The 14,346-nt window shown below is 58.0% G+C and overlaps 1 protein-coding gene across 5 annotated transcripts in view; it reads left to right on the top strand.

Moving 5' to 3' along the window:
* Positions 1-10,848, top strand: part of DPP6 (dipeptidyl peptidase like 6) — a 944,937-nt gene extending 934,089 nt beyond the window's left edge. For all 5 annotated transcript variants that reach the window (XM_027051282.2, XM_027051281.2, XM_027051278.2 and 2 more), the window contains 7 exons: positions 1,737-1,791; positions 4,340-4,451; positions 5,822-5,880; positions 6,686-6,758; positions 6,849-6,922; positions 8,969-9,320; positions 9,359-10,848. In XM_027051282.2, coding sequence (XP_026907083.1) covers positions 1,737-1,791; positions 4,340-4,451; positions 5,822-5,880; positions 6,686-6,758; positions 6,849-6,922; positions 8,969-9,115 — 520 coding nt within the window. In that variant the 3' untranslated portion in view covers positions 9,116-9,320; positions 9,359-10,848. The remainder of the gene's footprint in view (positions 1-1,736; positions 1,792-4,339; positions 4,452-5,821; positions 5,881-6,685; positions 6,759-6,848; positions 6,923-8,968; positions 9,321-9,358) is intronic.
* The last annotated feature ends 3,498 nt before the right edge of the window (positions 10,849-14,346 follow it).

Genomic DNA, 14,346 nt, shown 5'->3' with positions numbered 1-14,346 from the left:
TGGAATGGAGCCCTTTGTGGTGCACATCGCCCACACCACACTCCGTGGTCCCCACAGACTGCCACGTGGATCCCAGCAAGTGTGATCTGGACGTCCAGCCGTGGGGCAGCATCCTCGTGGGACCCCCCGGCGGGCTGGTTGTGAACGCTGGCTGAGCCAGAGCATCTCACGTGTGCCCAAATGCACGTCTGAAAATCCAGGGTTTGGGTCTCCAGGAGGAAGTCAGGGAACTTGCAGAAATGTCCCTGCTGGGTCCAGATACGTGGGCAGCACTCTGCAGCCCACGACCCAGTGTGTGTGTGTGTGTGTGTGTGTGTGTGCACGCGCGCATGTGGACCTCCACATCCCGAGTCTGGCAGAGGTGATTGGAGGTCTACGGGGCTACCCTATGACACCCACACAACATTTTTCAAAAGCAAGTTTATTAAAGTGCTGTAAGTCCCCAGGGCTGGAGCATCACAGTTGAGGTGTGCTGCCTTTTCTCTCACTTGAGTAACTTTCTGTGGACCTACTTGTCGTATCTCTCCCTTGTTTCCGGATCCTGCTCACGCTGTTAGTATTTCTGTTCAAATGCTGAGACACATTCGTAACCTGTCCACTCTGGTTTTCTTCTCTTTTCTGCTCCTGTGGGGCTGGTCGTCTCAAGGACCAGCTTCAGCTGTTTTCGCCACCTTCCTCCGTCGGAAAAGTCGGGGACATTGCTGCTTCAAGCTGGGCCCTCAGCCCCCAGGAACTTGTGTCCATTTACCTTGGACGTTGGCCATGGAAGCGCGGTGCTGACCACGGAGGACTGGCCTTGTCCTGGGACGCGGGGTGGGGGAGTCATCTTAAGGAAAAAAACTGTCTCTGAGGGCTGGTACCCAGAGTTTTAGACACCCTTCAGGCTGAGAAGGGCGGTTATCAGGGATGGGGTGGCTCCAGCCTGCCAGCAGAACACAGAAAACAGAAACAAAGGAATAACCGCCAAGAAGCAGATAGAAACAGAAGGAGCAGTGCAGGGAGGGGCTCTGGCAGCGGGCTGTATGCGTGGAAGGAAGCAACTTGCAGAGATCCGGAAAGCAGCCGGTCACGTGCCAGCAGGTAGCAGGACCCCTGCTGCTGAATTAGGGCCCGGAAACCAGGAAGATTCCCGTCATTTCGTGGGGAAAAGGGGTGACCGGGGAGAGCAGTGAGACTCTGGCAAGGGCAAGGCGGGACCCGGACAGCGCTGGGCAAGGCAGGAAGCACAAGGCAGGGCTGAGTCTGCCACCAAGCAGGTGCAAGACAGGGACCCCCACCTGGGAGTTGGGGACAAAGGACATTGCAGGTGGATTGGGAGCCCAGCACCGTGGCTCCAAGCACAGAACCAGAGTGTCTGTTCTCCAGGCCAACCCCGCAGGACACGCCCAGAGTCTGGGGTGGCTAGAAGCCACATGGTCCAAGCGAGGGGCAGACTGGAGCAGAGGACAGGGACCCAGCAGGGCCTGGTCTCCGGATCGGCATCAGCTGCTTTGCATTCTTGGCTCTCGGTCGGCAAGTTTTACACACCTGGACAGCTCCTGTGAGGGCACTTTGAGGTTTCTAACATGGGCAAGCTACCTGTGCGCTGAATAGAGAAAAGCAACAATTACCTTCGAATTCCAATACTTCCTTTGATTTACATGGGGGGTCTTCGTGCCTGAAATGGTGGGAAAGCACGGCTCTGGGCCACCATGCAGGTGCACAGTCACTCAGCCCTCTCTTCTTTGGCCTTGCAGGATGATGCTGAAGGAACAGTACATCGATAAGGCGCGTGTGGCCGTGTTTGGGAAGGTGAGCCTGTGCCCAGCACCCATCCCATCGAGAGCACTGCCATCACCCAGGCCCGGTCTGATTTGCTCAGAACGTCTCTCGGCCGGTGCTATGAGAGCAGCTACGTTTTTTTAAGAGCGAGAGGTTGGACGCTTAGCGATTCCAGCAAGGGCAGCCACCATTTGGCCAGCTTATTTATTAGAGTTTCACTCTCTCTGTTATCTAGAAGGAAAGAAAAACAAGCCAGATTCATTAGGTTCCTAGTTACTTTTCTTATGCAAGCCCGCCATGGTGCCTGATGTGGTGCCCCAGGAAACGAGGGAACGCAGGAGCCTTTATTTCCGCGTATCTTTATGTGCACTAGTCAGGTTAGCTGACGTGGAAGGAGTCGGCAGTTCACGTTCCTCAGGGTGGCCCAGCTGGTGCTGTGCAGGCCCCGGGGCTGCAAGGCAGGCCTGTGGGGGGCCACCTGGTACCACCTGGGCACACACTCCCCCCCATTCTTAGACAGCCTGGATCCGTGAGCCTTAGACTTCGCAAGGCACAGGCACAGATGGATAGACACAGATCCATCGCCCCTCCAAGGGGACACTCAGAGCACAGGCCCTCGGGGAGCACCTCAGTGACCGCAGTGCAGGTGGAGACTCGAACGGTAATCGGTAATCACAGGACTACCTCTAATGTCATCGCCTCCGGACCTTCCGTGCCCAGCGTTCTGTGGGGCCAGTGTACAGTTGAGACGTGGCACCATGGGCGGGTGACCCCAGACACCCCTCCCACACCCCCGCTGGCACCACCAGAGGTGAGGCGGTAAAGGGGAGGGCCCAGGGGCTTCTCTCTCAGGCGCAGCGTTCTGGAGCTTCATTCCATGCTGGCGGAGACCCACTCACTGCCCGAGAGGAGCTCAGAGCCAGTCGGATCATCTGTAAGCGTAACTCTGGGCGTCGGCATCTATCACCCACCCGCACCCACCCGGGAAAGTTGCTGCCCTATGGACTGCCTGCCGGGTCACGGCCCCTGGCCTGGGCCTGTCTCTGTTCAGTGCTTGCTCCTCCTCAAACACTCACACAGCCTCTTGAGACGGGCTTCTTTCACTGAGCAGTACGCGTTTAAGGCTCTTCTCAGGGCTCCATAGCTCGTTACTTCTCTGCACGGAGTAATAGCCACGTACCACAGCCCATTGGTCCGTTCACCGACTTGCGAGTTTTGGCAATTATGAATGAAGCTGAGGGAACCCTCCATGTGCAGGTTTTTGTGTGGATAAAAGTTTTCCCCTCCTTTGAATAAATACCAGGGAGCACGATTGCTGGGTCACAGGGTAAAAAGTGTGTTTAGTGTTGTAAGAAATCCCCACGCTGCCTTCTAAAGTGGCTGCCCCGTGTGGCATCCCAGCCGGCAGTGAGTGAAGGTTCCCTGTTCCACGTCCTCACCAGCATTTGGTGTTGTCAGTCCACACTTTTTTTGAAAACAGATGGCAGAATGACTTTAAGGACTTCCAGATTCCACTGACAATGAAAATTATTAACCAGAAACCAAAAAGACACTTTTACTGTCATTAAGATAAGACATGCGTGTTGTGTTGAAGGAACGCTATTAAGTTATAATGTAACGAGCATATAGGTCATAACGGTTAATTCTACAGTGAGTTTGGCACAGCACGGGCTACACACAGAGTCTCTGTCAGGTGTATGGCTCCTTCACACACGATCCTCCCACCCAACACACACACATTCACACACCCACACACCCACATGCACAACACATACACCCACACCCCACACACACGCCTTCCCATACAGAACACACAGACCCCCCCCGTGTACACTTATGCGCACACTCATGCACACACAGACTCCCTACACACACACACACGCCCACACAACACCGTTAGCAGCCCCCATATCCTTAACATACCTGGCTGTCTCGAGCCCGCGCCCCTGTCCCTTCCCACCGCCGCTCATCGCAGCATCTCATCTGTGTCCCACTCCTCTGGGATCTGGAGACAGAGCACATCTGAACCAAGCAGCCTTGAAGGTGCCCGTGGCAGATAGCATGTGACGTTTCACTCTCCCCGGAAGGCCCGCGTTCAAGCAGCGGCCTTGCGTGCCAGCCCCAAGGTAGAGGGACTGTAGGACGAGAAGGACCTGCCGTGCCCCCTGTCGGCCCTGAGCCGGGCACTCTGGCCGACCAGCCCCCGGGCCCTTTGACACAGGCTCCTTGTTGGCCCCTGACCGTCACCTCACGTGGCTGGGTCCGCTGGAGTCAGGAAGGCAGCACGAGGCGCTGCAGGAATATGCTGGTTCGGAAGGGGCCTGACGAGAACCTCACGCGCAGCTCCTGACCCGCGACCGCCGCTCCCGTCACGTGGCTCCCACGACCCCAGGCCCACAGACGGGAGGCGTGCCTCATGCAATATCTAACTGGCAAGGTGTTTGCCTCTCATCCTTTTTTGCTTTTTGGCAGAAACTACATGACAGTGGCCGCTGAGTCGCTGACCTACGTCGGAGGCTGTTGTCGTGACAGAATCCTCGACGCGTTGCCCACTTGTCCCCCTTTCTGTCTCTCGCAGGACTACGGCGGGTACCTGAGCACTTACATACTCCCAGCGAAGGGTGAAAACCAGGGTCAGCTTTTCACCTGTGGCTCTGCTCTCTCTCCAATAACAGACTTCAAGCTCTACGGTAATGGTCTTGACGCGACGAGGCCCCCGCACGGCCCCATGCCTCCCGTCCCGCCACACTTCCCCGCCTCCCTTGCTTCATGCACCCACGGTGGGTGGGAGGCGACCCGGGCTAATGAGAAACCTGGACAGAAGCCTGGGAAGGGGAGGGAGGGCTTCCAGTCACTTGTTTGAATGAAACCGGTCAACCCCCCGAGACCCGTAAGTCACGTTCCCGACACACGAGACCAGGAGCTCGAGACCCACCCAGGGGTCCCCTGGCCGACCCCTCCCCGGTGCCCCATCTCAGCACCCGGGACCCCGTGGACTGTGAGGACCTCTGACTCCTGCAGCCGAAAGGCTCACAAAAGACACGTTGACAAAGTGCTCTAATGCCAACTTGAACTTGTAGTCCCAGCTCTCCCCTCCTTCAAACACGTAATAATTTAAAATTCGTTTTCCCATGGGAATACATGTACTGTATTTCAGATTTTTTTCAACTCAGTGAGACTTTCTTAATTTTTTTAATCATGCGGGTTCAAAGGTGCCTGACTCGGATGCACATAAATGTACCATCCTGCACCTTGATAGGTCACAGCCGCAGGTGGGGGAGTCCTCCAGTGCCGTCTCCACTTAATTAAGGGTGTCCCTGTGACGCCTGGGTGGCTCGGTCAGTGAAGCGTCCGACTTCGGCTCAGGTCACGATCTCACTGTTTGTGGGTTCGAGCCCCGCGTCGGGCTCTGTGCCGACCGCTCGGAGCCTGGAGCCTGCTTCGGATTCTGTGACTCCTTCTCTCTCTGCCCCGCCCCCGCTCATACACATTCTTTCTCTCAAAAATAAACAAACAGTAAAGAAACAACACCGTCAAGTCAACATTAAAGAGAGAATGAAAGATCCCCCCTGCCCCCTGCAGAAGTGTTTGGTGCTTCCTCCCGCCTGACTCTGCCGACAGGCAGACGTCAGACCCTCACCCAGGACTGGACGCGGACATGCCTAGTGTTTAAAAACAAACAAAACAAAAACAGAAAAGGAGCAAATCCTGATGGCAGTCGCTCTTCGGGATCTGTAGCCTTTCCTGTATTTGAAACAAAGCGAGGGCTTATCCTGCTCACGGGGTTTCAGAGTCACTGTTTCACGCGGTTGAGGTTTTGCTGTATTGCTTAAAAGCCAGCCATTGCAACTCTAAGACACTCGAATGTTACCGGGGTGCTGTCTGATTACCTGCGTGAAGCCCCGCAGGCTGAGGCGGTGTTTTAGAAACAAACGTTTGCCCTGAAAGTGTGGGTGAGCCCACCCTCCCTGCCCCAGCCCCCTGCCAAGGGCGTCCCCGCATCGGGGGGCTCGGCACCGGCTCCCCTCGGGTAACCCTGCCCCCCTCTTCTCGTTTCCAGCGTCTGCGTTCTCCGAGAGGTACCTGGGCCTCCACGGACTTGACAACAGGGCATACGAGGTACATGTGGGCAGGATGGGGAATCGGGCGAGCTCGGGCCGCCCCTCCGGAAATCCTCTCTCTCACGCCCCTCTGGCCCCCGGCCCAGTTCTGGGGCCCACGCTCCCTGCCCGGGCCTGCTGGGCTCCCCCTCTCCCCCACCAAACTCGCTCTGAGAAAACCTTCCACCGGGCCGTGAACCCTGGTGACCGGGGCCTCTCCCGGGTCTGTCTGCTTTCCCTTTCTGGCGCCCGAGAGGCAAGGAGGGGAGTTAGGAAAGCCTTCGGACGGGCAGAGGGTCTGTCCCGGGATCCACGGTCGTCGGCACGGGTGACTGCCGGTCCCCTCATCCAAGGCTGGTTCTGCTTTGAGGAGATAAGCCCCTGGTTGGGCTACAGAAAAGTTCTCTGATACCGCCTGCCAGGCCATAGCCACCGAAGTGACTCAGTGCAGGTGTCACCTGGGTGTTTCTTCAGCGGGGTGAGGAGGGCGTGAGGGGGAGGCCGGACTTCTGTTGCCCGGAGGACCTGGCTTCAAAGCTGGGATTTGCGCGTGGACCACGGGACTCTCTGGCCGGGGTGTCATCTCCCAGTGGCACCGGCTGAGATGGTGGCCCTCTGGGGCCACCTGCCGTGGGCAGAAGGGAGCTCTCCTGTGCCCTCTTCTCTTCCACCCCTTCCTCCTCCTAAGAGGAGCTCATGCAGGGAGGCTTCTGGGACGCTCCGTGCGCTCCCCTCCCCTGCGAAGCCCCCGCTTCTCCCAGGACGAACACCTCGCTGGCTGCGGTGAGGCCCGCTAACTCTGTCCCCTTGCCCTGCCTGTGCAGATGACCAAGGTGGCTCATCGAGTGTCAGCCCTGGAAGAGCAGCAGTTTCTAATCATTCATGCAACCGCTGACGGTGAGGACCGGGGACGCTCATTCCCTGCATCGCCCCTGATGGTGTGCTGGGTTTAACCCGTACTGTCCTCTTTTTTGTTTTCTTTAACAGAAAAAATCCATTTCCAGCACACGGCAGAACTCATTACACAGCTAATTAAGGGGAAGGCTAATTACAGCTTACAGGTACAGTATTCGCACACCCACTCTGTTCCACGCTTGGAGAGACACATTCTTCTCGTGGAAAAGGAACTGATTGGTATTCCGTTCATCCCGTGTCTGCAGACGCACCCGTGTCGCGGCTGTCAGAGACAGGCCGGGGCACGTCGGGCCAGACGAGTTAGCGCGTGCTTATTTTCTCCACTAATTGATGCTGATGGCTCGGTTCTACACTCGAGCTGTGTGCAAAACCCCTGTAGCACCCCCCCCCCACCCAGTCGCGCGGTGAGCAGGGTCAGGACAGCCACCACACCGCCACGGTGAGGCTGGTGGTGTCCCTGGCGGGTGACAGTGGGACTGTTGTCCCAGTGTTGACCAGAGCAGCATCCTGGGGGCCTTGGGGGGCTTTACACGTGCAGGTCCTGAAACTTCTCTCACTGGCCTCCTGCCAGACAGTACCACGCGTTAACTAAATTCTGGAGGAATGTTCCAGAATCATCTGTGGCTGAGCAGCCGTTAGAGTGCTACCCTTCCCATGAAATGTACTCACAGCCTCGTTCTCCCTGGCATCCAGTACTGGCCCAGCAGCTCAAGGCTGGGCTTTTTCCAGCAATGCACAGTGCTGCTTCTGGAAACATCTTCTGTTTCCTTCTTGACCAGGGGTTCCCTTTGGCAAAAAAGACCCCGATGGTCTTTTCACATCCAGGGATCAACGGGAGATTTCCTCCCCTAAGCACCCATCAGCCCTCAGACAGCACCGGCCCCAGCACCGACCGCTGCCTGCCTTCTGTCTCCAAGCCCCTGGCCTTCTGGCATCGCTGTCTTGGAGGGACGCGTGTGTCCCTGCAATGAGGGGGCTTGGCCTGAGCTGCTGAAGGGGGAAGAGAGGACCTGGTTAATGTGACCTCTGAGCTCACTTTGCAAGTGTTCAGATCGTAGTGAGTTTGATAGCTGCCAGGGTGTAAATACATTTTACGCACCTAGCGCAGCCGTGGTGGGTTACAGGGTCAGTCTCCGTGTGTGGGTGTGGATCGCTCACCCAAGAGGCAGACTAAGTGAAATCGGCAAGCTTTTGAGCAATACGCATTGTAGACCACACTCGAGACAGTGAAAGGGATCCACGCCCAGCACCGGGCCTGCAGGCACAGCAGAGGTTTTCACAGATCCTCAGTGAATTTGCAACAGTAAGCAACTCCAGAAAAGGGCACAGGGACAAGGGACCCGGGTAGGAAGAGACGTGCCTCCTGCTCTGTGTCCTTCTGTACCACAGACATTCTACCGTATACATAATAGCTCACTCCCATCAGTAATAACTACTCTAAAGTAACGGTGAATGCCCGCCTCCAGAGACACAGAGGAAGACAGGATTCAGAATGCGGGAGGCAGCAGGTGTCACGGGAAGAAAGTGGGCTTCCAGGTCAGCGAGACTTGGCTTTGAGTCCCTGCCGGAACAGGTTCCTTTGCGTGGAAATGGTGTGGCGCCTCTAGGATACGGGGACGACCATTCACATCGTCTTCTTCGCGTTCCCCGTGTCCTGGCCTCGTTCTAAATGCTTCAGGGAGCATAACGTTTAATCCTCACAAAACGATATGAGCCGGATTCGGTCACGGTAATCATCTCCACGTAACACAGCTGGAAACTGAGGCCCAGGAAAGTTACCTGCCCACGGTCAGAGGGTGAGCCAAACGCGGGTGGCCGGGCCCCAGAACACAGCAGCAGGATCCGGCCTGTGAGGGTTGTAGAGAGAGCACAGAACACTTCCCGTGTCTCTGGGGATCCTGGGCCCTGGGGCCCTGGGCCGGAGCCTCTGTGGTCCCGGACCTCGGATCTGTCCTTGCTGCAAATGCAAACCAGACGGACGGCACAGACGGCACCGAGTCTGGTGACCAAAGCGTGGTCTAATTTAGGCACCCGGTGCCCTGAGTGCCCTGACGCCAGCACTGGAGGGGTTTAGGAAATCCATTGCTCGGGCCGACTCCAAGCCGCATGCGGTGCCCGGGCCGTGCTGGGTTTGGGGGGGGGGGGGGGCGACCACCCCAGCGGCGAGTAACCTGTCCCCGCCTTCCCCGCAGATCTACCCCGACGAAAGCCATTACTTCCACAGCGCCTCCCTGCACCAGCACCTGTACCGGTCCATCATCAACTTCTTTGTGGAGTGCTTCCGGATTCAGGACAAACTCCCCGCAGCCACAGCGAAAGAAGAGGAGGAGGAGGACTGACCCGGGAGCCGGAGCCAGAGCCAGCCCTGAGCACGGCGGGGGCTCCCCCTGGAACAGTGTGCGGCCGGGACCCCGCCCCCCTCTCCCGCAGAGGCCGGGCTGGGGCAGCAAGTGTGATTTCCATAGCATGTGTCCCGAAGGCGGTTTTGCTTCAGAAACCAGCTCCTTCCCAGGCCGAGACGCGTCATCGCCCCCCCGAGGGCCCGTCCCCGCCGCGCCTGCCTGGAGCCGCCGCCGCAGCAGCAGCATCGCCTCCTCCTGGCCCCAGGGTGACCGGTGCATCCCCCGGCCCCTCCCCAAGGAACGAAGGACGGACAGCAATGCAGAAACCGGCCCTTAAATCCCAGCTCTCCCGCAGTAGCGCAAAGACCCGCCCTGGCCAGCGGCCGCGTCCGCATGGGCAGTTTTCCACCCTATCTGATACACCCACGCCATGGAAACGACTATAGCACAATTATTTTAGCAGTACTTGTTCATAGATCGGCTCGCTCCTTTCTGTAATTCGGAGATCCGGCGTTGTCAGGGCTGAACCCGGTGTTCCCGTAGCTTCGCTAATGGTTAACCTTACGGAATTAATTCGTATTTTTCTATGGTTTTTACCTGGCACTGTCTCGGGTCACGGGCTGTCTCTCCTTTGTGTCTCTCCTTCTTTGTGTTCTTTCTTGGCTTTGTTTGCTTTCTGTTCTTCGGTCCCCGTGTAGGCTTTGCACTTGTTTGGATAAAGAAACACATCAGAAGCAACGAACTGCTCTCTCCTCAAGATTGTCTTGAGACTTTGTGCAGAAATTTCAAAAACCTGAGGGGAACGAACATCCAGTACTACACTAAAAAAAAAAAAAAAAATCCTAAATAAAACTTCTTTCCCACGAAGCTGCATTGGGATTTGGCTCAGACTCGCACTATCCACGTATGTCTTGTAGCCTTTTTCCCCCTGATACCTTGTCAAGGCTTTTCAGATGGCATTTGGTTAAAAAAAGGTAAAAAGACTAAGGGTGGACTCCATCCCCAGGTCTGTGCGCGTGTTCAGGGGACAGGCCAGGGAAGCGTGGGCGCGGGCGGTGGCCTCCCGCCCCGGGGACGGCTCGGTGGCCCCGCCACCGTGCGCCAGCAGCCTGTCCACGTGTCACACACCCTCCGACGGGACGAACCCCCGGTGCTCCCGGTGTCTATTTCATTTCGTTGTATATAAAGACGGGATCGGGCCCCGGCCCTCCACCAGCTCATTTCGCCTGCATGCCGCCGCTCTGTGGCTGACCCGCACTCCCCACCAGTGCCAGTTGGAAATGCATCGATCGCTGTTGTTTCCCTCGGAGCTCGTCGACCACCTGAACGGCAGTACTGATCTCTCCAGCGTCCGGTCCTGCCGGGGGGTCCTTGACATGCCGTCGGCAGAGATTTGTCCGCGTCGCTTTTCGGTGTTTGAGGGCGTGGGTCTCGTCTCCGCGAGTTTGCAATGTGAGTTGCGGTTAGCGCCATTGGAGGGTCTCCGTCACCGGATTTTTTCGGGTGAGACGTCGTCACTTGCGAAAAGGACGACGCGTGAGCAGCCGGACCGCTGTGAGTGCTACGTGACTGTGCTTTCGCTGTTCTCAGCGGGCTTGACCGACTGCAAAGCCGACTAGGTCCGACAGGGGAAGCCAGCTGTGGCCGCGAGATCTGGCAGGAGGGGAGTGAGCATGTGGCATACTAGCGTTTGTTCATCCATGGAATAAAACATTATTTTACCACTCGGATAGCTCTTTTCTTGCTTATCCTCCACCATCTCTGCTTAGGAAGTGTGCAAAGCGTCAAGTGTCTCAAGGTACTTACTGAGCCCCAACCATGGATGCATGTCCCCAAGAGCCTGGTGGGCGGCAAATAAAAACCGCACCTGCGGCAGTGGGGTACGGACGGAAGGACAGGACCACTCAAATATGTCAAAAGTCCCAAACCAACCAGAGAAAATGAATTTCAGTCGCGTCTTTAAAGTTTTAGGGTGAGGACACAGAGATGTTCCCTAACACTAAGAGCAAACCTGGCTCTCGGTCGAGACCACAGCATTGCCCGCTAGAAAACTAGGAAAACCTCCATCTCGGTGGCATTCCCTGGCACACGGGCTGCCTCGCTCTCAGAGGTGTGCATGCGTGGGTGGGGGGCGGAGCTCTATCCTCACTGGCCTGAAAACACGCCCCTCCCTCTCCTGCCTGACTTAGCAGTATCCGAATGATGATTTTGTGAAGGCTTGATTGCCTTCTGGAAGCCCTGTTAAAGCCCCAGTGTCACAGAGGGACTGGAAAGGCATTTCAGGCCTCCTCTGGCCGTCTTCCGTTAGCATGTGGTGTGAGTTCCTAGGATAATCATAGGAGACACCGGGAAGCCTGGTGAGATACTGGATACGCAGACGGAGGATGTCCCCCAGATCATATGTAAACACAGAGCTCTGACCCCCAACCCACGGCCACCAGTGGGGAAGCCAAGCCGCGGTCTGCAGCAACCAGCCCCAAACGGCCAGGCCTTGATCAACACCCGCCAGCTTCCCTCGCTCTCACCCCCACCTCCAACTTAGGACTGACGGGGAAAGCCAAATACACCCCCCAACCAACCGCCTAGGATTCTGCTTCTGGTCAGCCCTCCTGACTTCCCCACGCCCACGGCCCCCAGCGGGGCGCACCTGACCCCCTTTTCCACGGTGCGGCTCCCCTCTGACAGCTCGGAGTCCCTCCCCCCCCCTCCCGCCCCAGCACAAGGGATGGAGACTGAGCCCCGGAGCTCCGCGCTCCAGCCGGCTGGGAGCTTGCGGCCCTGCTCTCTCTCACGCTGGTGGTGTCTTAGTCCACTCAGGCTGCTGTGAGAAAACCCCACAGACGGGGCACTCACACAATAGGAATGTACTTCTCACAGTCTGGAGGCTGGAAGTCCAAGATCAAGGTGCCGGCTGATCCCGTGCCTGGTGAGAGCTGTCCTCCCGGTTCATAGACGGCCGCCGCCATCTGGCTGCGTCCTCACAGGGCAGAGAGGGAGGGGCCGGGTGGGGGAGGGCGCTCTCTCTTCCTATCGGGGCGCTAACCCCACCATGGGGTCCCACCCTCATGACCTCATCTAAGCCTAATTTCCTCCCAACGACCCCACCTTGTAAAACCACCACCCTGGGGGTAAGATCCCAACCTACGAATTTGGGGAGGATACAAACATTCCGTCCCTGGCAGGTGCTCTTTATTTAGAGCAGAAATAAAGAAAACAGGGCTCTTTATTTAGGGCAGAAAACAGGTGTTGGAGAGGAGTTGCTGAGGAGCGGGTGGGAGCCCTGGGGGTCAGGAGGAGGGAAGGAGGGGGAGGAAGGGAGAGGGACAGGGACACGAGGGGAGAGAGGGAGGGAGGGGGTCCAACCCCGGGGACACTGCCTCCGAGCGGGGCTCCCCAGAGAGTCGGGATGGGCCCTCCTGCAAACCACAAGCTGCAACGCTGCCATCGGCCCCCGAGCCCCGCCACTCACTGCACGGATCGGATCGGGGAGCTAGAGCCCAGGGGAGGCAAGGCGGCTGCCCCCCAACCCGGAAAGGCAGCAGCACTAGGTGCTTCTTCCCCTCACTGTTTTCTCGTGGGGAGAAGCTCCAAAGGCCAGGTTCCCGAGCCTCACGGGCGCCGCTGGGGCTCTCGGCCTCGCCAGCTCTGGGGGCCCAAGCCCCCGGCCAACACGGAGCCGGCCTCCGTGGAAACGGGTGTCAACGTCTGGGTTCCGAGCAAACCCCAAATCTGCAGGTGCTTCCAGCCCCTGTCCAGGTGGGGCCTCCTTGCTAGGAAGTCTCGCGTTGCATCAGCGGTGGCAGTTCTGCCGTTGTTTCCCGGGCCGGGATCTGGAGCGACACAGGGGAGCGGAACGGCCCCAGTCAGCCGCACCCTCTACAGCGCGGCCCTCGAGCTGTGGTGCTCACAGAACCCGCGGCGGCGCTCTGCAAAGTAGACCGGAAGCCCCAGGACACGGACGCGCCCGTGTGCACCCGTCCGCACTTGAGAGGCACCACGCTGAACGCCGCGGCTCCGGCTGGTCTCTCTGCCCCAGTTCCCCTTGAACCCAGAACCAACCACCTCACAGAGGCTTCCCATTTCCTGTGGGCCCGTGTCCGAACTCCTGAGTCATACCTTACAGTGCCCCCAACCCCCAGGCCCAGTTTATCTCACAGACTTCAGACTTCCCCCCCCCCCCCCGACTACCCTGCACACGCGGCCCGGCCACGCGGACAGGCTCCCCTCTCCCTGCACGAACCCCACACGCCGCTGCCCCTACACGCGCTAGCTGCCTTTACCGCGACTTCCCCTTTCACAACAATGATTCCCAGCCACTCGGACACCCCGGCCTGGATCATCGGCGGCCGTCCTGTGCAGGCAGGGAGCTTAGCTGCTCGCTGCCCTCTATTTACCAGATGCACTATTTACCATGACAGTCAAATATGTCCCCCAACATCGCCCCATGTCCCGTGGGGAACAACATCACCCCAGTTGAGAGTCAGATCTGTTTAGATGCTAGGCCAGGTTCACGGGCTAACTGAACAACTCTGCACTTGCCCAACCCTGGGAGGCGGCATCGCCTTGGACCTCACAGCCTACGTGTCTTACCTGCCTCGTCTTAGGGCCCAGCCTTACTGCACAAAGCCTTCCCTCGCTTCTGTTCTGGAAGGTGTCGAGAGCTCTATGCCCATAGAGAGTTTATTCTGACTCGTCAAATATCTGTTTGCTAGATCTGAAGCCCTGGGAGGGCTCTGCTTCTGCTGGGGCTCCTGAGGCCTGACTCCTGTGACCAAAGAAGACTGCCGAGGTGACCGCGGGCCTCTCCAGGCTGGGCCGTTACAGGTACTGAAGCTTCTGCCTCGTCTCTGGGATCAGGCTGTGAGGACGCTCAAGCAGCCCCAGGTGAGGAGCTGAGGTCTCACCCCACAACACCCAGGACGCACGAGGGCACCGCTTTGGAAGTAAGTCCTCCGGCCCCATCAGTCCTACGGAGGCTGGTGGCCGGAATCTGCCAGGCAGGCCACGCTCGAGTTTCCAACCCTTAGAAACGGAGCTGATAAATGAGCATTACTGTTCCCGCCACTGAGTTTGGAGTAATTTGTTACATGGTGTCCGATAATATAACCCTGACCGTCCCCCTTCCCGTTACCTATGGAAGAAGCTGGGGACGCACGGGATGCCCCATAGATGCCGCAGACTCCCCCCCCCCCCCCCCCCCGGTCTGGCTAAGGGAGTGGCCCCAGGCA

The sequence above is a fragment of the Acinonyx jubatus genome, chromosome A2 (genome assembly GCF_027475565.1).
Source record: "Acinonyx jubatus isolate Ajub_Pintada_27869175 chromosome A2, VMU_Ajub_asm_v1.0, whole genome shotgun sequence".
Lineage (NCBI taxonomy): Eukaryota > Metazoa > Chordata > Mammalia > Carnivora > Felidae > Acinonyx > Acinonyx jubatus.
The sequence above is the reverse complement of the archived record's forward strand: the minus strand, read 5'-3'. Positions and strand labels throughout refer to the sequence as shown.